The following is a 24,591-nucleotide window of genomic DNA, read 5'->3' on the forward strand; positions in this document are numbered from 1 at the left end:
GCGGGAGGGGGTTGAGGGCGGGGCGGCTGGCGGATCCGCGCTGCGGCTTTCTCTCCCGAGCGCCCGAAACTCGGGGCTGAGAACTTCTCCCTGCCCGCGCCCCGCGCGCTCGGCGACCGCCCCCCAGCCCCGGCGCCCGCACCTTGTCCCCGGCCCGCCCCCGCCCCCGCCCCGCCTCCGCCCGCGCCGCCCCCACCGCCGGCCGCCGGCCGCGCTTCTCTCGGTTACAAAGGAGGGAAAATGAGCTGGGCGGCGGCGGCGCGGCGCGGGGCCACCACGGAGGCGGCGGCGATCGCGGCCGCCCCCGGCACCACGTAGAACGCCCCCGCCCGTCCAGCCGCGGCCCAGGCCCGAGCCGAGCCTGCTGCTCCTCGCTCGCCTCCCCAGCCCTGCGCTTCGCCTCCCGGTCCGAGGAGGAGGTGGAGGAGGTGCAGGAGGCGGAGGAGGCGCCGCCTTCGCCGCGCCGCGCGCCCTTGCCGTTGTCTGCGCTCCGCTCTGGACCAGTTTGGGGAAGTTGCCCGAGCCCCGTGTCGCCCAGATGTGCGACCTCATTGAGCCGCAGCCGGCCGAGAAGATCGGCAAGATGAAGAAGTTGCGGAGAACTTTGTCGGATAGTTTCAGCCGCATTGGTAAGTGGCGTGCTGTCCCGGGCACCCGGCCCGGCGCCCTCGGCCCCGCGCTTCTGGCACTAGCGGCTCAGGGGCCACCCGGGACTGGCGTGGGGTGCGCTGCGCGCAAAGGGTGGGGGGAACAGTGCCCGGGACCTGGGGGAGGGCGACGACAAAAAGGAGGGACACCTCTTCCCCTCATGATCGGAGGGTTCATTTCTGCATGATTTTAAGCCTACGACTTGGGTTCCCTCTCCTCGCCACTAGCGCTCCTGCCTTCGCGCCCGCGGGGGACAGGCGAGGGTACGCTCCGTCCCCCGCTGCTCTCCCAGCTGCGCGGCCGCCTGGGTCACTTTTTTTTTTTTTTTTTTTTTTTGCTCTCAGGCCTTGGTATTGGGTGTTTAGTCAATAATTTAACTCTGGGAATTGGTGAAATGTTGAGTTTGTGCCATGGTATTGTTTAACATCCAGCCTAAAGAGAAGTGGGACAGATACCTTGGGATCTTTTGTTCGGTACTTCGGGTCCTCGAAACCGAGATTTGGTTGTTGAGTCCCGAGTTCTCTGAATCTTTCCATTGCTGCAGAGAAATGTGCTCTGTGAACCTGTCTGAACATTTTAGGAGTAAGTCTCCCAAACTTCTTCCATATACTGGAGCTCCAGGGCTATTGTCTTTAAATCAGCCTGCCCGTTGACCGACAGATAGCCGACCGAGAAATATTCGGGACATTTAAGAATAAATCCGTGTCACAGACTATCACAGGCTGACAACAGTGTCACGTGGAATGGGTTGGCTCGATTTCTAGGGTTGGCCATAAAACCCCCTTTAACCTGACAACGGCGGCTACCTTTTCTAACATCTGAACTTTCATTTACACAGGCAACTGTTTTCAGCAGGAAAATGGTACAAGTACTAAAAATAATACCTCGGAGTCCCTAAGAAGCCTTTTGAGTCCCTCTAGCCTTTGTTTCGCTTGTTTAACATGTCATCCATGTTAATGAAGGTGTTAATGGAAATTAAACGTAAGGTGCTTCATGCCTTAAACTAAAACCGTGGAGTGCATTTGAGTATTGTCCTTGTCCTTCCATCCATTCATTTAAAAATAGTGGTATAAGTGCATCGTGAAATATGCAAACTTCCCGCAAGTCAAAATATGTTTTTAGTCTAGGTTTCTTTGTTGTCTTCTAACTTAAAAAATTTCGTATTGGTATACATAATCTTTCCCAAGATGACCATAAAGTTATGGTATGAAACCAATATTTAGCCCTGGTTTATTTATTTTGTGTATTGGGTATTTGCAGTTTTATGAGTTAGGGATGCCTATGAAGAGCCCTTGCATTCAAATGAAGTTTGAAGCCAAAAAGAGTGTGAGAGAGCAAGGTGTTGAGTCTCTGTGCATTATAAAGAAGGATGTTTCAGCCCCCGACCCAAACTATCACAGAGGCAGATTCTGGAGTCCATTAAGCCCTGTTCTAAAAGGCACTAAATGTATATTTACTAATGCTAATGACTCTGTTGGAACCCATCCAGTTTTGTGTTAAATAATTCATTGCAATTGAGTCTCAGTAAGAAGCCAAGGACATTAATATAAAAATTCCTTATGTTTAAATAATTTCCAGGTTTTGATTGACAATCAGTAAAATTAGGATTAACTATAATGCTGGCAAATGTGATATTGTTGTTAACTGGATTTTATAGCTTACAGAGATTTAGTGATGTGGAACTCCTTTTGATTCCAACTCTTGTGAAAATGTCTTCTAGGTTCTGGTAGATTTTTACCTCCTTCTTTTCAGAAGCAGTACAGTGCTGTGAACATACCTGATTATTTCTTGTATTGATGGAGGGCCACGATTCTGAATAGCAAATCTCACTCTGGAATACTGTAAAAGGAGATAAGGAGGGTTAAGTGACTCTGGTAGTACACCAAGCTCAAGACATTCATTAGAAGTAGCATTACAGAAGAGAAGTCTTTGTTATCTACATATTTTTTAAAGTTTTATTTGCAAAATCAAAAAGCAATGAAATCGATCCCAGTATTGAAGGATTTTTAAGGTACTGGAGGCTGCTGAGTTGAAGCGTCACTATGGGGTCACCTAGTGTATAGATTAAAGGTATGGGCTGTGCGTCAGGTGGAGTGGGGTTTCCCGTGTCATCAGTTATAGTGGAGTGACCTTGGACAGGTCCCTCATCTCTGAGCTTGCTTTTCGAGTCACTTTGTTATTGGCACTTAGTTAAGTAACGCATAAGATGTCCTGTGTTGTATGGGATTGAAGACTCCATAGATGTTCCTAATGTGTTATGTTAATGATTACAACATCCTGACATATGGATCTTCTGGTGGAAAGCAAGAGAAAAGAAGTGGCCATTGACCTGATAGTAGAGTTAACCTGAAAAATGGATGGGTGTAGGAGTTACGCTGATCTGGGTTCGAATCCCATTTCTGTTGCTATCTGTGTGCCTTGGCCAACTAGCAGAGTTTCCCTAAATCCCAGAGTCCTCATCTGTCAGTTTTCCTAAGGCCGTTATGAAGATTAAATCAGGTAAAATACATAAACTATCCAGTGAATATCTTTCCCGTGGTGAAGATTGATCCTGGAGGCTGTTACTGTTCCTTCTGATTTCTCAGTTTATCTCCTCTATCTTCTTCCTTTCTTTGTTGGTACTTCTTGAGGAGATCAAAGAGTGAATGATTTAGTCCTGCTGAGTAATTCAACGTGTCAGTATATTCATTCCCTTTAACCAATCTACTATGGGTTTTGAAATAAACATACTGACTTTATTTTGCTTTTTTAGTATTATTCAAAAGTATAGTTTGTTATAGGGTAAAATATATAGTATCATTGTTTAGCCATGAGAAATTAGTAATCATCTACAGAAAATGAGGACAGTTTTTGAAAGTCTGTGATTTTCATTAATTATGGATTAATAATCCATTATTATAAAAGATTAATAATAATAACTCTACAATGTCAGTGACATTGCTAATGTTTAATTTACTTGCACATGCAAGATCAGCCAACTTTGTTACTACCCACTTCAAATACAGCTGATCTGAGATTACTCTATTATAAAAGGTCTAATAAAACACACTGGTTTTCAAGCCATAGCACTCTAATTTATGACATTTGCCAGGGAGTGACACAGCTATGGTTCTTTTGTAAGATGGGTGTAATTGAATTTCAAAGTCATCCATTGATTTCAGTAGTGAGTATTTATGGTTTTTTGCTAAATAGTGTTAGTGTGTTCACTTATTAGGAATTACTATAGTTGTGTCACTTTAAAAAAATTAGCATAAATAGAGACAAATGGGAAATTGATTGTTTAAATATTAAAATCCATTTCCTCTTTTCTTTCCTTGTTTCTTTTATTTTCAGATGACTGCTTAGAAGGAGAAAGGCTTTCTGTAATACCTAATGTGAGGTTAAGGTTGAACTGATGTTTCTTCATATTCGTTTGAATGCATTTCTTCACACTTACTTGGATTATCTCCCTGAGAAAGGAAGTTTATACTCTGTGCTATTTGAGATGAACCCTATGTATACCATTTCTTTAAAAGATGAAGCTTGTGAGATAACTGAAAAAAAGGAAGAGGCTGTGGTTACGTTGAAATTGGGGGTTTGTTACCTTGTTCTGTAAGAGTGTAATTTTAGAGTCCAGCTGTCACTTGATAAATCCATTCTGTCAAAAAGAGAAATGTAAGGTTAAAGGTTCACATGCAAAATTGAACTATTGCACCATATCCTCCCCTTCCCCATGCAGTTTCAAAAGACTTTACTTTGAAAACTGTGATATGGAATTTATATCTATGATTCTTTCATAAGAGACAATACTACCTGGATTCTTTCATAAGAGACAATGGTACCTGGTTTTCATATGCCAAAACTTAATGTATCTCAAAGGGTAAGATGCTATTCTTTTGCCCTTGAAGTACAGCTCATTAATTCCACAAATAATTATTGAGTACCTCCTGTGTGCTGGATATTGTGCTGGTGTTCAGAGTCTGTGACCACTGATACTGGTTCCTGTCCCTCAAAGACTTTAAGAGAAGACAGGCCAATGAATGAGCATTGACAAATTCTACCAGAAAGATTCGCATCATTTGCTGTTGGGAGAACATAGGAGGGATACCATTTTGGTCTTAGTGAGATCATGGAAAGACTTCTGGAGGGAGCAGGGTCTGAGCAGAGGACTGAATAGAATATCTGATTTTTTTAGATGGCTTAATATATGCCCCTTTGTTAACCCAGAAAAATGTAATATGCTTGTTATTCCATGATATCCTTGAAGACAGTTGTGAGTTTGTATTTACATGAATGATTAATGACAAGCAGGGAATGTAATCAATAACGAGATGTTGTATGCTTGTTTAGGTCAGAGTTTCATCAGTGACCTGATAAATATTTGGCAAAGACAACTTTAATTGGTCTTTTTTGTTACCACTAATTGCTCTTCAGGGAAGGGATTCAGTGTTTAAAAGAAACAGTGCAAGGTGTCAATTTAGTAATGAAGTGTTCAATGAAGGGGTAGACTTCTTGGTCTTAAAATATTCTCCCCTGTGGTGTCCTGGGTTTGAGAATAGTGTATACGGGAGATTATCTGGCTTCCTTTTCTTTATATGTTAGAAAATACACCTGCAATTCCCCCCTTCTCTTTCCTCCTTTTCTTTCTACCTATAGATCCCAGCCCTTTATCCAGAAGGTTGGAGGAATTGGTAAGACTTAGGTGGCAAGAAGGAAATAGTCCAGTCTGGATGTTAAAGATTTTCTAGTTTCTATTCTATTGAGCCTGAATAGAACTTTAGAGTATAGACCAGTAAGCCCCTATGCACAACTGTGTACATCTGAAACGTTTCTCCAACTCATGATTTCAGTTAAATTTGCTCCTTTGTGCATTCTTTTTAATCTCAAATATTCTAAATAATTGTAGCATTTAAGGACCTAGGTGTTTGTCAGCTAAACATGAAATACTTCTCTTTCTCTTCAGAGTAATTAAATGCCTGTTCTGAGGGTATAAATATTTCAAGTAAATTTCAAGTATTTGCTTGTTCCTGCGAAACACCCCAAATGTATTGTTTCCTTTGGTGATAGCCTGTTAGAAAAGTGATGTTGAGAATGTTTGAATAATGTTTCTGCAGTGCTTATTTTGCACATCTTATCTTTCATCATCAAACTTAAACTTCTCTCAGTATGAGAATCTCATTCGGGGCCCTGTGCAGAGTCGGTGTCTTCCTGACAGTTGGTTTGGGAGTTTCAGCCACCCACTGCATAATGGTAGACGAGCAAACAACAGAAATTTAAGGGGAAATTGCTTTCAGATTCCTTTTTGATTCCTTCATACTTTGATGAAAACATTTTTCTACTAAAGGAGAAATAGAGGAAAGATATGCCTACTTCTTTTGCATGGTTGGGAGTGTAGTTTCATTTACGTATTTATGAAAGTGCTTCACAAAGATGCGTGCTATGCAGTTCTGTCGTTTGCAGCTTTCATATTTGTATCGTAACATTGTTATTCAGGTTGGGGTACAATTTTACTTTCTGAAATGGAAACACCATGCTACTTCTTTTTTAAATTTCCTAGAACTTAGATACTTGGCCTCTTTGAGATGTTTCACAATAATTGTTTCCTTTCCCCTTTTATTTTATAGCCTTGAAGAAAGACGACACCACCTTTGAAGAGGTAGGTTAAATTTCTTTATCTAACGTTAGAAGTGTTTGATTACTGCCAGGTAAACTCAGTAGGTGTCAACTTTACACTTAGAAGCAAACAGTCTTAAAAAATGCCTTAGAAAAACAGACAAGCGATGGCATCTTTTTATTTACATTGTATTTTCCAATTTTAAATAACTGTTCAGATTGAATTTTGTTATCAGTCAACAGAAAGGTGTCTTTTGAAATTAACAAGTGAACACAAGACCCCTGCGAGCTTTGTTTGGTTGCTTTGCTGACGATGGTGCTGCTGGTGAAGCCCAGTGTGATGTGTGTGCTCAGGGCAAGTCTGGAGCTGTTGGCAGGTTGGGTCCCACTGCTCCGAATGAGGGCATGATGCGATGCTGACGCCACAGATCGTCTGTCAGACTCCCAAAGGAGGTGCTGTCTTCTCTTGTTCTAGTTTTCCTGGTCTTTGCCTATCAGATCTGTCTTTATCTACTTGCCGCAAAGTAGCATTGTTCCAGAAAGGTAGGGGGCTCCTATGTAATTAATAGCACTCTGCATGTGATTTTTCAGTTGTACTCTCTCTGAATTTTTGATAGTATCTGTGGGGATCACTAGACAAGTAACATGTTTCCAGAATGTTCTCAAGAGCTCTGTAGAGTGAAGTGTTTCATTGTTGCCATTAAAGCCACTGTCATTGATATATGTTGTAAACGGGGCCGTGTGTGTGTGTGTGTGTGTGTGTGTGTGTGTGTGTGTATATGTATATATGTGCTCAGTCATGTCTGTCTCTTTGCAACCCCAAGCACTGTAGCTCGCCAGGCTCCTCTGTCCATGGGATTCTCTAGGCAAGAATACTGGAGTGAGTTGTCATGCCCTCTGGCAGGGGATCTTCCCAACACAGGGATTGAACCCAGGTCTCTCATTGCAGGTGGATTCTTTGCCATCTGAGCCACCAGGGAAGCCCAAGAATACTGGAGTGGATAGCCTATCCCTTTACACACACACACATACACACACACACACAGTATGTTTATGTGTGAACATGTATGTATCTACACAATGTACTTATCCTGTAGCCTGATGGAAGAATAGATGAGTTTGGTTGTGGTTTGATTTGTCTTAACAGTTGCAAATTCCACGAAAGAGGCTACCTGACTCCCCTGTGCTGCAGTGCTTCAGAGAGGAAAGGCCACATGTGCTAATGGAAAGTTCCCTGGGCCATGTGGCCGGCTGTGGTGCAGGACAGAGGCACTCAGGGAGAACCTGCACCAGACCGGGATTTCTGGAAGGTGCCCGAGACATTCAGCTCTCACGGTCTGCCACTTCATCTGTTGCACCTGTTCTTTTTTCCCCACTGGGTCCAGCTCTACACATGGCTTCCCCGGTGGCTCAGCGGTAAAGAATCCTCCCGCTGATGCAGGAGACACGGGTTCGATCCCTGGGTCGGGAAGATCCCCTGGAGGAGGAAATGGCAGCCCACTCCAGTATTCTTGCCTGGAGAATCCCATGGACAGAGGAGGCTGGTGGGCTACAGTCCATGAGGTCGCAAAGACTGAGCGACTGAACAACAACAAGCTCTACAAAGCTGCGTGTCCCTGGACTCCAAAGCAACTTTCCCTGCCAACATTCCTGAGATATGCTGTGAAATTTAGTGATTCTAGACCTGAAGCAATAAAGGAGTCTTTTCTTTCCCATCCATAGTGGGTCATAATGCTATTCTCCTTGAAACCTGTCTTTCTGGAATTTCTGCAGTGTTACCAAGATGTTTTCCGGAGAGTATTTTCTTTCTTCTTGGAAGAAATCAGTGTGAGAATATTGAGCACCTTTTCTGTATAAAGAAAACTCTCCCCTCTAATAATGGAGGTAATTTAAGTTTACATTAAAAAAAAATAAGGAAAAAGAGAAGAAAAACCTCCCCAATCCTATCATTCAATTACATCTGCTATTGAATGTCCTTGCCTCCTTTCTTGTGTAAAGAACAAACAAAAACAACCTCTGCCCCCAAAACTGTAGCCCATATATTTTATCCCACTTTTTTTTTCAACCTCTATTTTTGAGTATTTTTACAGATGACACCTAATCTTTGTTAGAAAATTTTAAAAACCTGTTGTCTTGTTTAAACACCATGAATGATTGTGTGTTATTCTGCCACGTGGTGGTGACATCAGCTTTCAAAAACACCTGAGGCTGGAACCTAGATGGAAGTTCAGGACGTATGAGCGAAATCTGTAACTTCGTGCCCTACCTTACCCCCACGCCTCTGCATAGCCGAAGGTCTAGATTTTGCAATTTGGGGAAAAGTTATCCTTAGCTTTTTTTAGAAAAGAATTAATTGCTTAAGTTTTGGCAGTGCTGGGTCTTCCTTGCTGTGCAAGTTTTTCTCTAGTTATGGTGCAGGGGCTTCTCACCGGGGTGGCTTCTCTTGGTGCAGAATCCAGGCCCTGGGGTGCAGGGGCTTCAATAGTTGCGGTGGGTGGGCCCTAGAGCACAGGCTCACCAGCTGTGGTGCACGGGCTTAGCTGCTCCTTGGCATCAGGGATTGAACCTGTGTCTCCTGCATTGGCAGGTGGATTCTTTACAACTGAGACACCAGGGAACCCCTATCCTTAACTTTTATAAAGCCATTTTTTTCCTCTGCTAAAGGAAAGAGATTGGATAGATAGCTTACGTCAGTAAATCACGGAATGTTCCATCTTGAGGAGACGTTGGAAATCAGATGGTCTACTTCATTGTTTCGAAGGTGGAGGGCCGGGGCGGGAGAACAGGTGATTTTTATTTAGTCAGGGGAGGACCCAGGGCCAGGAGCCTGGGAGACAGGATTAGTAAAGACATGCTTGAACGTCAGCCCCAAATCAACCACCCTTTCAAGGGCAATCAACTTCCTTTCCCCAGGCCTTTTATAAAATAGAGATGTGATAGTACCTCCTTCCTAAGGTTATTGGGAGGATTGTGTGTGTGTTAGTCACTCAGTCGTGTCTGACTCTTTGCGACCCCATGGACTGTAGCCTGCTAGGCTCCTCTGTCCATGGAATTCTCTAGGCAAGAATACTGGAGTGGATTGCCATTCCCTTCTCCAGGGGATCTTCCTGACCCAGGGATCGAACCCAGGTCTCCTGCACTGCAGGCGTATTCTTTACCATCTGAGCCACCAGGGAAGCCCATATTGGGAGGATTAGTTAAGCTAAGTATATAAAGATTCCAGAATAGCCACTGGCACATAGTAAATGTCTTATATTTCATCGTGTCATTGTCCTTGTCTTCATCATTGCCATCATTATTGATGCTCTTACCATGACATCTGCCTTCTGTAGTTGAAGGGCTACAAGGAGGATGGGAAGATTAAATTCAAAGGTAAGTATTAGGTCTATGAGGAGAATTATTTTCAGGTGTTCCCTTAAAATTTCAAAGACTTCATGTGATGATTTGCATATTAAGACTGTAAAACTACTATCTAAAAACCCACCATTTTTTAGATTCCCTGAAGGGATGACTGCCTGCGTTCAGTTTTGTAGCTCCTCTGTGTCTTGCATGTGGTTAATGTTCAAAAAATAGCTATTGAATGTGAGTGAATATATGTTGCAAATGAAGAGAAAGTTCATCCCAGGGTCAGCCAACATCGGTTCTCATTTGCCACTTCCTACCTATTTGTGCAGGTATTTACTTTACCCAGAACTCAGTTTTCTCATTGGTAAAACCAGTCAGTAGGACTGTGATCTTCAAGTTGCTTTCTCTCTGTCAGTGCAGCACAGAATCCTGCAAAACAGTCAACATAAAATTACAGTTTTACCAAGATCAGAAATGTGTACCAGATCGGTGCATATGTAAACAAGAAGTCACTGAGGTTTTGTATGATCATTTTCAGATTATAATGGTAGACATTTTCTTGAATTCCTTTCATGGTCTTCCACTTCTCCTGTGGGAGTTGGGGAACTCACAGTCCACTGGAATCCAATTAAGATTTGAGTCTTGGAATCTGGGGGCTGGGTGCAAGCCTTAGATATGCGTGAGGTGTGGCGACTCCTTCCTCAGTGTTTATGAGCTGGAGAGTGCCTTATCTCAAGGAGTGGCTTTCTCTAGAGTGCCTAGACGGGGAACGTGGTAGCTGCTCCCTTATTCATGTAGAATATTTCTGTAGGTTGTGTAAATGTTTGACTTTGAACAGAAAGAGAAAAAGAAATGTGGATTTCTTTGGAAGAATTTTTTATTTTTCCTTCCCTTCCCCCCTCTAACCCTCCTTACTTTCCTTCTTTCTTTATTAACTTATAGTATATTATTAGTTTCAATAATGATTTCGTGTTTGTACATACTGCAGAGTAATCACCACAATAAGTCTAGTTCACATCTGTCCCTATACATAGGTACAAAATTTTTTTTTCTTGTGATGAAAACGTTTAAGATTTCAGTTCCGTTCAGTTCAGTTCAGTTGCTCAGTCGTGTCCGACTCTTTGCCACCCCATGAATCGCAGCACGCCAGGCCTCCCTGTCCATCACCAACTCCTGGAGTTCACCCAGACTCTTACTGTCTTAGAAACTTTCAAATGTGCACGACGGTGTTATTAACTGTAGTCACAGGGCTCTACAGTACATCTATTGGTCATCTGTATGTCTTCTTTGGTGTTTGTTCAGATTCTCTGCTCATTTTTGAAATAGGATTGGTTTTTGCCGTTAAACTGTATTACATCTTTATATATTTTGGATCGTAATCCCTTACCAGATACACTATTTGCAAATATTTTCTCCCATTCAGTGGATTGCCTTTGCAATTCTTTCTATAATCCAGTTGCCTTGTTGATATGCCTTGTTGATAGTTTCTTTTGCTGTGCAGAAGCTATTTATTTTTGCTTTTGGTGTCAGGTCCAAAAAATTATTGTAAAGATTGATGTCATGGAGCTTACTGCCAGTGTTTTCATCTAGAAGTTTTAGGGTTTCGGGTCTTATAATCAAGTCTTTAATCTATTTGAGTTATTTTTTGTGTATGGGGTAAGATAGAGGTCTAGTTTTACTCTTTTGCATATAGTTGCCCAGTTTTCCCAAAATATTAGAGTGTCCTTTCCCCACTGTATATTCTTGGCTCCTTTGTACGTTAACTGACCATAGATGTGTGAGTTGATTTCTGGGCTTTCTATTTTGTTCCACTTACCTATGTGTCTCTTTTTATGCCATACTGTTTTGGTTACTGTGGCTTTTTAATATAGCTTGAAATCAGGGGCATGATGCCTCCAGTTTTGTTCTTTCTCAAGATTGCTTTGGTGATTTGGGGTCTTTTGTGGTTTTATACAGATTTTGGAATTGTTTACACTATTTCTATGAGAATTGTGAAATTAGATTCTATTTGCTATTTTGGGTGATGTGGACATTTTAACAATATTATTTCTTCCAGTCATGAGCATGGAATATCTTTCCATTTCTTTCTTTCATCAGTGTCCTATAGTTATCAGTATACAGGTTTTTTTCACCTCCTTGGTTAAATTTATCTCTTGTTATTTTAGATTCTTGATTAAGTTGTAAAGTGAATTGTTTTCTTAATTTGACTTTCTGATAGTTCATTATTTGTATATAGGGCATTGATTTTTGCATCCTGAAACTTTACTGAATTTATTTATTCTTTATTTAAAAAAATTCTTTATTTTTGTTTTTGGCTGTGCTGGGTCTTTGTTGCTGTGTGTGGGCTTTCTCCAGTTGCAGGGAGCAGGGCAATTAGTTTCTCTCGCTGCAGCTCTCTAGTTGCAGGGTGCGGGCTCCGTATTGCGAGGGCTTCTCCTGTTGCACAGCATGGGCCCTAGGGCGTTCAGCTTTCGGTACGTGTGGCACGTGGGTTTAGTAGTCACTGTACATGAGTCTAGTTGCCCTGAGGCCTGTGGAATTCTCCTGGACCAGGGATTGACCCCATGCACTCTGCACTGGCAGGCTGATTCTTAACCACTGGGCCTCCAGGGAAGTCTTCGTTTATTGCTTCTAGCAGTTTTTTGGTGGACTCTTCAGTTTTCCATATCTAGCATTATGTCATCTGCAGGTAGTGACAGGTTTACGTTCTTTCCAATTAATGCTTTTTATTTCTTCTTCTTGCCTAATTGCTCTGGCTAGGACTTTCGGTACTCTTATAAGAGTGGTGAAAAGGGCTGTCCTTTTCTTGTTCCTGATTTGAGAGAGAAAGCTTTCACCGTTGAGCATGATAGCTTTGACTTGTCATATATTCTCTTTATTATGTTGAGGTACACTCCCTCTATACTCACAATTCCAGTGTTTAGGGACTCTGAACCCCCACACAGTCAAAAATCCATGTGAACACTACAGTTATTTCTCCATATGGGGGCTTCCACACCCATGGATTCAGCCAGCCCAGATTGGGAGATAGATGGGGCATTGTACATTGATCTCAGTTTCTAGTTCTTGTTCCTCTTTTGTTATTTTGTATAAAAGTATAACTCTACTGCCCAAGATGATAGATATGGCAGTGATTTTTTAATGTGAACCAGAGTCTAGGGGTTAGGTACAAATATTTGGGGGATATTCCTGGTGATTCTTTTACATCCTTTGAGGGTGGCAGAAGCCTCTGCGTTCTTTTTTCACCCTAACTGTCTTCATCGCTGGAGCTCTCAGTGTCTTGTGAATGATGTGTGTGTTGTATACAATATTGCAGCTTTGCAGTTACCTGACTTCTCATCTAAAATACTAAATTTTGATAACAGTGGTTCCTTAGCCCTCTTGCTGAGGTTATACTCCTTGTATCTCTTCTATGCTGGTTTCCAGTTTGCAGAGGACCCCTCCTCTGCCTACCTTGCCTCCTTCTTCCAGCCCACACCTGATCCTCCCTTCCCTATTTCCTTTCTGTTCACTCATGGTATATCTCTCCCTTGACAGTATCCTCAATGGCCTTACCCCTTTGTACTTTGCTTGTGATCTACTCTGCCAGCTCTCAATTTTGACCTGGCGTCTTCTCCTCTCTTACCCAGTGGCTGCCAAAGCTGCTTGAGGAAATCACTCTGTAAATAAATCTATTGTCTCCGTTCTTTGCTGGAACCCGAGGCAGCAGTGCGCAGTCTTGTACTGTGTGGCTGACCTGTTCTGCTGAAGCATTTCCACTGCCCAGCCCACTCCAGTGTTCTTGCCTGGAGAATCCCAGGGACGGGGGAGCCTGGTGGGCTGCCGTCTATGGGGTCGCACAGAGTCGGACACGACTGAAGTGACTTAGCAGCAGCAGCAGCAGCAAACCTTCTAACCGCCCTCATCCAACCCTCCTTCCTTTTCTGCATGACTTTCCCTCTCTGTTTGCTAGAGTTTCCATAGAAAAACATCCACAAACTCAGTGGCTTAAACAACAGACTTTTTATTGTCTCACAATTCTGAAGATCGGAAGTCTGAAGTCAAAGTGTTGGCAGCTTTGGTTCCTTCTGTGGGCTGTGAAGGAAGCATCTATTCCAGGCTTCCTCCCTTAACTTGTAGATGGTCCTCTTTTCCATGTGTTTTCACATCATCTTCCCTCATTGGTGTGTATCCAAATCCCCCCACCTTTTTTTAAATAAGGACCTCAATCATATTGAATTAGGGGATCACTCTAATTAGGGGCTCACTCAATCTCTGCTCTGGTTTATTGTTGTTCAGTCGCTAAGTTGTGTCTGACTCTTTGTGACCCTCTGAACAGTAGCATGCCAGGCTTCCCTGTCCTTCACTATTCTCAGATTCATGTCCATTGAGTCGGTGATGCTATCTACCCATCTCATCCTCTGCCGCCCCCTTCTCCTCTTGCCTTCAGTCTTTCTCAGCATCAAGGTCTTTTCCAGTGAGTCAGCTCTTCACATCAGGTGGCCAAAGTATTGGAGCTTCAGCTTCAGCATCAGTCCTTTCAATGAAATTCAGGGTTGATTTCCTTTAGGACTGACTGATTTGATCTCTTTGCTGTCTGAGGGACTCTCAGGAGTCATCTCCAGCATCACAATTTGAAAGCATCAATTTTTCAGCGCTCAACTTTCTTTATGGTCCAACCCTTACATCCATAAATGACTATTGTTACAAATTCATCTTAATTTAACTAATTACATCTGCAGTGACCCTGTTTCCAAGTAAGATCACATTCAGAGGTACTGGGGTAACTTAAGACTTAAACATAGACATTTTTGGTAGATACAATTCAACTGATAGCAACCTTCTTAGAGCCCTTAACAACATTAGGTATTCGCCCCTTGCCTATATATGTACATTATTTGCTACAATCATACTTCATGTTTTTCTCTACCTGAGAGGAAGATATGTCTTTTTTTCCTCTTCTGGTTTCTCCTGATTCCTTCCCCTTTTGTCCACTCCAGAAGCTTGTGTAATTGATTATTTACTTTATTTGTATAATTTATTTTATTTTAAAATTTATTTTAAAGTAGAGTGTAACTGCTTTACAATGCTGTGTTAGCTTCTGCTGTTCCGCAGTGTGAATCAGCCATTTGTATACATATGTGTCCTCCCTCTGAAGCCCCGCACCCACGTCTTCCGGGCACCACGGACCCCGGCCGAGGCCCCTGTGCTGCGCTGCAGCCCCACCAGCTCTCTACACGTGGGAGAGTGTATGTCAGGGCCACTCTCAGTCTGTCCGCCCTCTCCTTCCCACCCTGTGTCCACAGCCCGCTCTCTATGTCTGCGTCTCTGTTCTTGCCCTGCAAGTAGGTTCATCAGTACCATTTTTCTAGATTCCATATATCTTCGTTCATATTTGTTTTTCTCTTTCTGGCTTACTTCACTCTGTATGACAGACTCTAGGTTCATCCACCCTCTTACACTGTTGGTGGGAATGTAAATTGATAACAATCACTATGCAGAACAGTATGGAGGTTCCTTAAAAAACTAAAGATAAAACTACCATATGACCCAGCAGTCCCACTACTAATCATATACCCTGAGAAAACCATGATTCTTTACTTCCTTATCTGCCTTTCCTGTCTCTTCCCTTTTACAGGTATTTCAGCAGAGGCTCTGAGCATGGTTAAGTCTATCCAGCTGCCCATTGGATGTTTCTGCTTCTGTATCTTGTAGTCACCTGGATTTCAGTGCATCAAATACAGTTGGCCTTCTAATGACATGGGTTTGAACCACAGCGGTTGGTTCACATATGGATTATTTTTAAAGCAAATGCAGTTGGTTGAATCTGTGGGTGCATAACTGTGGATATAGAGGGCTGATTATCAAGTTATACTCAGATTTATTTTTTTAAGCTTTATGTATTTCTCTGTTTTTGGCTGTGCTGGGTCTTCGTTGCTGCATTTGGGCTTCCTCTAGTTGCCGAGAATGAGGGCTAGGCCTGGGCTTCATGCTGTGGTGGCTCCTCTCGTTGCGGAGCGCAGGCTCTGGGCGCACGGGCTCAGTAGCTGTGAGCGCAGGCTCTGGGCGCACGGGCTCGGTAGCTGTGAGCGCAGGCTCGGTAGCTGTGAGCGCAGGCTCTGGGCGCACGGGCTCGGTAGCTGTGAGCGCAGGCTCTGGGCGCACGGGCTCGGTAGCTGTGAGCGCAGGCTCTGGGCGCACGGGCTGAGTAGTTGAGTACAGGCTCCAGGTGCTCGGGCTCCATCATTGTGGCGCAGGGGCTTCATTGCTCCTCGGCATGGGGGGAGTCTTTTCAGAGCAGGGATCGAACCTGTGTCCCCTGCATTTTCAGGTGGATTCTCAACCACTGGACCACCAGGGAAGCCCTATATTCAAATTTTTGGCTGAGCAGGGTGTTGGTACCCCTAATTGTTCAACGGTCACCTGTGTTACTACTTCCTATATTCTCTAAACGTGCATCATTTCTCTTTCCTATCTCAGTGGTTGCTTTCACAGCCACATGATTTTTGAAGGCGGAAACATGACCCCATCCTACACATTCCTCTAAGCCCCACATCCATGCTTTGGATTGGTTCTTGTTACCTCGTGTTCCGTCCTTTCCCACTGCTGAGGTAAGCATTTAGCCTCTCTTGTCTGGACAGCAGTAGCCTTCTGACTGGCGTTTCTGCCTACAGCTTGCCTCCTATTCTAATAGAATGACGGATCTGAAATACAAATTGTGCTGTGCTCCTGCTTAATGCTTTAAAAGCCCCATGTTAGCTGCAGGTTCAAGTCCAAACTGACTTTTAAGGCCTTTCATCATCCATCTCTCACCTGCCTGTCCACCTTATCAGACAGTCATCTCTTATTTTAATGCTTTATTACCAGTCCAGCTGCTGGCACTTCAGGTCAGGACTATATCACCTTTACTTGTTTTACGCCAGCAGCCTTTCATTGGCCTTACTGCTCCGTCTCTCACGCCTCCACTCCAGCCTTCCCAACGCATCTTTCTTGTTATGTTGTTATTAGTCACTCAGTCGTGTCCAACTCTTTGCAACCCTGTGGACTGTTGCCCACCAGGCTCCTCCGTCCATGGGATTCTCCAGGCAAAAGTACTGGAGTGGGTTGCCATTCCCTTCTCCAGGGATCTTCCCAACCCAGGATCGAACCCAGGTCTCCCGCATTGCAGGCAGATTCTTTAGCATCTGAGCCACCAGGGAAACAAGATCAACTTGTCATGATCCTTTCCTAATCAGAGCTTTGTGCAGCAGGCCTTCACAGTCAGCCCTCCCTCTCTATGGCTTTTGTGTCCATGCATTCAACCAACCTTGGATTGAAAATGTTTGGGGGAAAAAAAAATCCCAGAAAGTTCCAAGCAGTGAAAGTTGAATTTGTTGCATGCTGGCAACTATTTATGTAGCGTTTACATTCTATTTACAACTATTTACATAGTATTTACATTGTAGTTGCAACTATTTACATATCATTTACATTGTATTAGGTATTATAAGTAATCTAGAGATGATTTTAAAGTATAGGGGGAAATGTGGAACTCTGCTAAATGTTACGTGGCAGCCTGGATGGGAGGGGAGTTTGGGGGAGGAGGGGTACGTGTGTATGTATGATGAGTCCCTTCACTGTTCACTTGCAACTATCACAACATTATTAATTGGTTACACCCCAGTATTAAATAAAAAGGGAAAAAAAAGTATACGGAAAAAAATAAAATATATGGAAAAATGTGTGTGTTATGTGCAGATACTATGATGCTTTTTATAGGGAACTCAGCATCCATGCCGGTGATACTGAGGGACGGCTGAATCGATGTCTGTTTTACGCCAGGCTCTGAATGTGCTCAGAACCCGACTCTCACTCTAGTTGATCTCAGAAGATCATGCCACTGGCATTCACAGATTGACCAGCCCCTGTTGGCTTACAGCTCTGGGCTTGGGCACAGACTCAATATGTCTCTTTATATTAAGATTTTATATTACTTTATATCCTGTTTTCCTCTTGCCATGGCCATGTTTGCCAACCTGGGATGCTATGAACCTGTCACCTGCAAAGAGGTCTGGAAATTAACAGACAGTTTCCTGATGATGTCAGTACTTTGGTAAGTCATTATCTTTCCAGTTCAGCATTTTAGATGGCTGAGAAAGAACATCATTTCCTCTTTAATTCTCTCTTTGGAAATTGCGTTGAAATTTTCGGATTCTTAAAACTTTGTGCTTCATTTTTTCCTTTCTATAAATGTTTGATCACATTTACCCTGTCCCTAATTATGGTAGACATAATTGCCATAATTATATCTAGTCCCAGACAGTGGCTAGAATGTCTGGGTAGTGCTCTAAAGGTTCAGAGAGGAGGTACATGTCCCAAAATGCAAAACGTATGACAATTTGGGAGAGTTCGTCACTTTGATAGTCTTCATTCTCCAAAGACACAATGTTATGGAAGTGGAAAGCGCTGAATAGCATCCTCTCTTTCTCTGTGGGCACTGTGCATCCTGACAGCAGGTGCGTTAGACTGTAGGAAGCCTCTCCTGTACGGCGGCGGGTGTTCCCTTACGGACAGTGCTTTCATTTGCGTGTTTGAATTCACTTACAGAAAGCTGACCTCTGGCTTAGGAAGTCTCTCTATGTAACCCAGGTACTTATGCTTTTCCTCAACAGGTTCAAAATGGATCCAGCTATAGGAAGTACGTTATACCCATTTTCCTTTTGACTGAAATTTGAACCGCTAATTTATAATCCTCAAATCCTTAACTTGCTTGGTTGTGTTGGTCTTCCTTGGCAGCTCAGCTGGTAAAGAATCTGCCTGCAATGCAGGAGACCGGGGTTCAATCCCTGGGTTGGAAAGATCCCCTGGAGGAAGGCCTGGTAACCCACTCCGGTATTCTTGCCTGGAGAATCACCATGGCCAGAGAAACCTGGTGGGCTACTCTGGGGGGCTAGTCCATGGGGTCACAAAGAGTCGGACACGACTGAACGACTAAGCACAGCACACAGGTTTGAAATGGCCTCTTATTCATGGAGCCGTAACCATGAACTAAGCCAGGGGTGAGGGTTCTCTGAGGACTGGAATCCTCGTCTACACTCGGTTGGGAACGTGCTGACCTTTAGGGCTCTGGGATACCTAAATGATGCTTCTCTGAGGATGATACATTTATTAACTTTTTTTTTAACAGTTCAAAGGTGATTCTCAGGTGGCACCCACTGTACTATTCTTGGCTGGAGAATCCCATGGACAGAGGAGCCTGGAGGGCTATAGGGTTGCAAAGAGTCGGACACACCTGAAGCGACTTAATGCTCACGCACAGTCCAAAACGCTCATGACTCTTCTTATTCTCTGTGTCATAAAATTTACAAAAGGCTCAGTTATCAAAACTTGGAACCAGCAAAATGCTGGTTCCAAAATGCAAGTTTTATTTCTCCAGAATGGATCCGTGTCTGGGTTCCTGAAGGAGCTCTTCAGGAAGGAATACTCACTTTTTCCTTCTGAGTCAATTTTATTTTCAATATATAAAGTTGTTGTTGTTCAGTCGCTCAGTCGTGTCTGACTCTTTGTGACCCCATGGACTGCAGCATGCCAGGCTTCCCTGTCCTTCCCCATCTCCTGGAGCTTGCTCAGACTCAAGTCCATTGAGTCGGTGATTCCATCCAAGCATCTCATCCTCTGTTGTCCCCTTCTCCTCCTGCCTTCAGTCTTTATTGATATCAGGGTATTTTCTGAAATATAAAGTAGGTTCTGCTTATTCTTCAATTTTTTATTCAGTTTTAAAATTTTAGTTTCTCTTACTTTTTTCTGCCATCCTTTCTTTCTTTTCTTCCCTCCCTCCTTCCTTTCTCCCTTTCTTCCTTTCTTTCCCCTTCTTCCTCCCTTTCTCCCTTCCTTTTCAATATACGAGTCTGGGCATTTTCTTAAAACCGTTTAAGTTTTATGATCTGAAAGTATGACAGTACTCTTTATTACAGTGTCTTACACTGGCACATTATATACTTAAATTTTAAAATAACGAGATTAATAGCTTTTTGTGTAAGTTTTTAAAAAAATATTTCTTTTTATTTGTCTGTCTGGCTGCACTGGGTCCTAGCAGCATGTGGGATCTAGTTCCCTCACCAGGCATCAAACTCAGGTCCCCTGCACTGGGAGCAGAGAGTCTTAGCTATTGGGCCACCAGGGAAGTCAATGTGTAAGTATTTTAAATAGCTACTCTAAATTTTAAATTACATGATGTTATATCTTACATGCATGGCTAACGAATGTGTGGGGAAAACTGTTTAAACACTATTATGACCATATAGTTAAAGTAGAAAATCTGCTTCAACATGTAATTGTAGACTCAGCCTACATTGTATCAGGTAGAGTATTTATTTGACTTTCCAAGGATAGTTTTTTCCAACCTGACAAATCAGAAGTATTGAAAGAGACTTGGAACTGGATGGAGCGTCTGGGAAGGTCTTGAAGTCTTCAGTTCCATGTGTTTTCGAATCTGTGGATTGTGTTATCTCAGTCTCTGCATACTCTCATGTGAAATGCCTATAAAGTGTGATGTTTACAATGTATCTTCATATTCTGTGTTTTGCTGTGTTCTGATCAGCTGAAATATTAACTATGCAAATAGCTTCCTATAAAAAAGTAGCTGATTGAGATCTCTCCATTGTGTTTTGATGTATTTTCTTGAGTGGGAAAGAATAGGGCTGAGTTGCAGTTAGAGGACCAGGAGTTTGGCACATTCCCGAGTTTGCCCGTGGGAATGTGCCAAGTATGAAACAATTACCCATGACATATGTCTTCGTGGAAACCAAAGAAATATGTTCCTTTAGTCTGTTCCTTGCCGTAAGGCTGGGCTATGACTCTACTTATCTCAGAGCATGATTTGTTCTATTTTAAAGGATTTTCAAAAATGGGGATTGCACCAGCTCTATAAAACAGTGATGGTGTGGAGGGTGGACGTTTTTTTAATGCTCCCTGAATAGAGATTGGGGGAAGGAAAATTCCTCCTCTCCCAGATCACACACCTTGAGAATGCTGCTGCTATAGTTAGTGCAGGTCAGGTTTTGAGAGTGTGTCGTATCCCACAAGTGTGTTTCATGATAGAAATGACTGAGACCCACTCTTCTAAATTATCTGTTACTGAACTATTAGAAGTGAGTTGAAGATGGGTATTGGTACAATCACATGCAGTCTGAATTTTTTTGAACAGCTCTTGATTTTAGATCATGTGTCCTAAGTTTTGGTCCTGAAAATAGAGTCTTAGTTCTACAATTGTGTATTTCCTAACATCACATTAATTTTCTAGGTATTTTAGCTACAAGAAAAGTGCAAGAGTACCGGAGTGGGTTGCCATTGCCTTCTCCAAAGAAAAGTGCAGACAGTGATAAAGAAATGTTTAACAAAGAAGGGACTAAGTAGATAATATCTACAATAGATTAAGAAGGAGTAAGAGTAACTTATGGTTATTTTTCAATTTTAATGAAAAATGCATTAATTAAAAACATTATAGGTAAAGGAGAGATAAGATTGGTGAAATAAAATTGTATGTTAGTCACTCAGGGCATGAATTACATCTTTTGTGTTATTGATGCTCATTTATTTTAAATTCTATTTATTTGACCTCACTGTGCAGCATGTGGAGAAGGCAATGGCACCCTACTCTAGTTCTCTTGCCTGGAAAATCCATGGACGGAGGAGCCTGGTAGGCTGCAGTCCATGGGGTCACTAACAGTTGGACACGACTGAGCGACTTCACTTTCACTTTTCACTTTCATGCATTGGAGAAGGAAATGGCAACCCACTCCTTGCCTGGAGAATCCCAGGGACAGGGAGGCCTGTGGGCTGCTGTCTATAGGGTCGCACAGAGTTGGACACGACTGAAGCGACTTAGCAGCAGCAGCAGCGGCAGTGCAGCCTGTGGGATCTTAATCTCCTGATCAGGGATGGAACCTGCGCCCTTGTGAGGAAGTGTGGAGTCGTAACCACTGGACCACTAGAAAAGTCCCTGATCATTTATTTTAAGTCTTCTTCAGCTGTATAGCTCGCCTTATATTGTCTTCAGGTGAATATGATGGAGAATGTTCTGCAGTGCTTGATTCTCTTCTCCTAAAAGGCAGACTATTTAATTTTATGAATGAGCATCCTTGGGTCATTAGGTATTGGGGTTCAGGTATGCAGAAGACTTGGTAACATATGGCCTGTTCCCAGATGCCCTAATTGAGCTCAGAACTCTCCCCAGGAGATTTGCATTACTTTACCTAAATGGTGTGTTACATGAACAAGAGCTTTGTCCCATGAAAGAAAAAGATAAATATGTACTTTGCAAGATACGCAAATCTATCTTTATGTTACCCTCGCTACACTTATTAGAAAATAAAAATGTTAAAACCTGTATGAAACACATTAATTGGATGACCATAATTATGGGTGATTCACTTTTAGTATCCACAATGTTCCTTTTCTGTCCCTTATTATGATGTTATATATATGTGTGTGTGTGTGTGCTAAGTCACTTCAGTCGTGTCTGACTCTGTGTGACCCCATTGACTGTAGCCCTCTAGGCTCCTCTGTCCATGGGATTCTCCAGGTAAGAGTACTGGAGTGGGTTGCCATGCTCTCCTCCAGGGGATCTTCCCGATCCAGGAATCACCCACATCTCTTACATCTCCTCCATTGGCATATCCATTGTGTAAATGTATATATACATTTATGTATACATATACACACACATACACATATATATGTGGCTTCCCTGATGGCTCAGTGGGTAAAGAATCTGCCTGTAAATGCAGGAGACATAGGAGATGTGGGTTCGATCCCTGGGTTGGGAAGATCTGGAACAGAAAATGGCAACCCATTGCCATAATGGCAACCCACTCCAATATTCTTGCCTGGAAAATCCCATGGACAGAGGGCCCTGGTGGGCTAAAGTCCATGGGTTGCAAAGGGTTGGACATGACCGAGTGACTAACACTTTCTTTCTCTACACACACACACACACACACACTTTTTTCTCTCATTTAAATATTTTTCGTTCAGGCAACACAGCATATTGAAGTCACCCTGGACATTTTTTTTCTGATTCACAATTTTCCCTTCTTATCACAATTATGTATTCATCACTGAATAGTTTTAGTGTTTCTATGAAGAAAAGTAAGGATGCTCGTTGCAGAAAATTTGTGAAATACTAAAAAATAAAAATGACTATGTTAAGTGAAAGCAGCCATTGTGTATAAGTCTGATCTCAGCTTTGTAGAACGTATGTATTCTCTATATGGGGGAAACATCAGAAAAAAGGGAAAACAATGAAAGGTTAATATGGAAATTGAAGTTCATTGACGCTGTGACTTGCTCAAAGCCCCTTAGCTAGAAACTCAGTTAATCTGTAAGTACAAGATAGTCTGTCTGATGCCAGTGTGTGCTTGACGTTTTTCTAGGCTGCTTCCTAGGAGAAATGAAAGTTAAAAGTGAAAGTCGCCCAGTCATGTCTGACTCTTTGCGACCCCATGGACCATACAGTCCATGGGATTCTTCAGGCCAGAATACTGGAGTGGTAACTGTTCCCTTCTCCAGGGGATCTTCCCTACCCAGGGATCAAACCTAGGTCTCCCACATTGCAGGCGGATTCTTTACCAGCTGAGCCACAAGGGAAGCCCAAGAATACTGGAGTGTGTAGCCTATCCCTTCTCCAGGGGATCTTCCCAACCCAGGAATTGAACTGGGGTCTCCTGCATTCCAAGTGGATTCTTTACCAACTGAGCTATGAGGAAAGCCCTCCTAGGAGAAGGGAGAAGCTATGCACAGGGACTGTGTTGTGGTGTGTTGCAGATAGATGGAGAAAGGACCCCACATTCTTACAAAGGTGCAATTCATGTTTGGTAGTAATTCTAATAGATGAATGGTTTTCCTAATAAGGCACAGGGAGTGAATGAGCCTAAAAGATTCCTGCAGCCGAGCTATGCCATTTTTGAACCAAGTTACATGTAACCATTTTACAGAGGGGAAACTGAGGTCCAGGCAGATGAAATCAATTGTGAAGAGAATTTGGTTGGTTAGTGTGAGATCCAGGAGGTCTCTTGTCTAAATAACTCTTTACGTTTTAGGTTTCAGTTTCATGCTTTTACTAAAACTGTGCTTGGATTGCCATTTTTTATCTGGATATAGATGGGGACTAGGTGGAATGGTTTGAGACATAAGTTGATCCTTGATCATTTAATACAAATTTCCAGTTAGACATTTAGGCATTGCCCCAGTGAAGGGTATGGAAGGTTATCTGTTGCGTGAGGTGCCCTGGATCACCAACCAGCCTGCCAGTAGGTTGGTTGGAGCTGGGAGACATGAGGGTGATGCTGGTGAGGGTTTTAACTGGTGTGTTCAGAAAACAGTGTCAGAACACCTTTCAGAGGGTGTACATTGCCTTCCTCAAATAAGGTAGATAGTTAATATTGAACAGAAAGTGTCAGATGATAAATTCATTTCTTTTCTCCAAGTTCTGGCTATGTATACACGTGGGATTATTAGCTTGTGCATGTGAAGTGACTCTAGCTTCATTTTTATTTCCAACTGTGACAACTGGAATGTTTGTGAAGGCTAAAAATAAAGAGAAAACAGGCAGATCTTTTCAATAGATCTTAGTAAGAAAAAAAAAGGCTTGTAGGTGGGCATGGAGAGAAATACTGAACGCTTCATACTCCTTTTTATTAGTAGGATGGGTGCTGAGAAAAGAGACCATTTCTGCCTCCTTCCCTCCTCCCTTTCTTCCTTTCTCCCTTTGCTCCTTCCCTCCATCCCTCTTTCCTTCTTTCCTCCCTTCTTCCTATGCTTCCAGTATCATTGGGTTTTCTTTTTTTTCCTGAAACTGCTTGATCTTGGTGGGCACCCTCCGAGGCTCCTTCTTCTCTGAAGCAAGTGATCTAACTGGCAGCCACTGGGCTTTCTTTGGCCTGAGCTCTTTCCCAGTCCAGGCACTGGGTCTCATCCATTGAGTAACCTTTGTGGCTGCTTGTACATCCTCCCACTGTGACAAACGATTCTTTTCTGGTGCGTGACTGG

At 42.9% G+C, this 24,591-nt stretch overlaps 1 protein-coding gene across 11 annotated transcripts in view; it reads left to right on the forward strand.

The window, feature by feature from the left end:
• The first annotated feature begins 239 nt into the window (after positions 1-239).
• The window catches only part of CDK14 (cyclin dependent kinase 14), a 662,006-nt gene continuing 637,654 nt past the window's right edge, over positions 240-24,591 (forward strand). For 3 of the 11 annotated variants that reach the window (XM_044946425.2, XM_044946423.2, XM_044946424.2), the window contains exons 1-2: positions 240-629; positions 6,252-6,283. In XM_044946425.2, the coding sequence (XP_044802360.1) occupies positions 539-629; positions 6,252-6,283 (123 nt within the window). In that variant the 5' untranslated portion in view covers positions 240-538. The remainder of the gene's footprint in view (positions 630-6,251; positions 6,284-24,591) is intronic. The other 8 variants (XM_044946421.2, XM_044946426.2, XM_044946419.2 and 5 more) reach the window with 5 other exon arrangements.

The sequence above is a fragment of the Bubalus bubalis genome, chromosome 8 (assembly GCF_019923935.1).
Source record: "Bubalus bubalis isolate 160015118507 breed Murrah chromosome 8, NDDB_SH_1, whole genome shotgun sequence".
Classification (NCBI taxonomy): domain Eukaryota; kingdom Metazoa; phylum Chordata; class Mammalia; order Artiodactyla; family Bovidae; genus Bubalus; species Bubalus bubalis.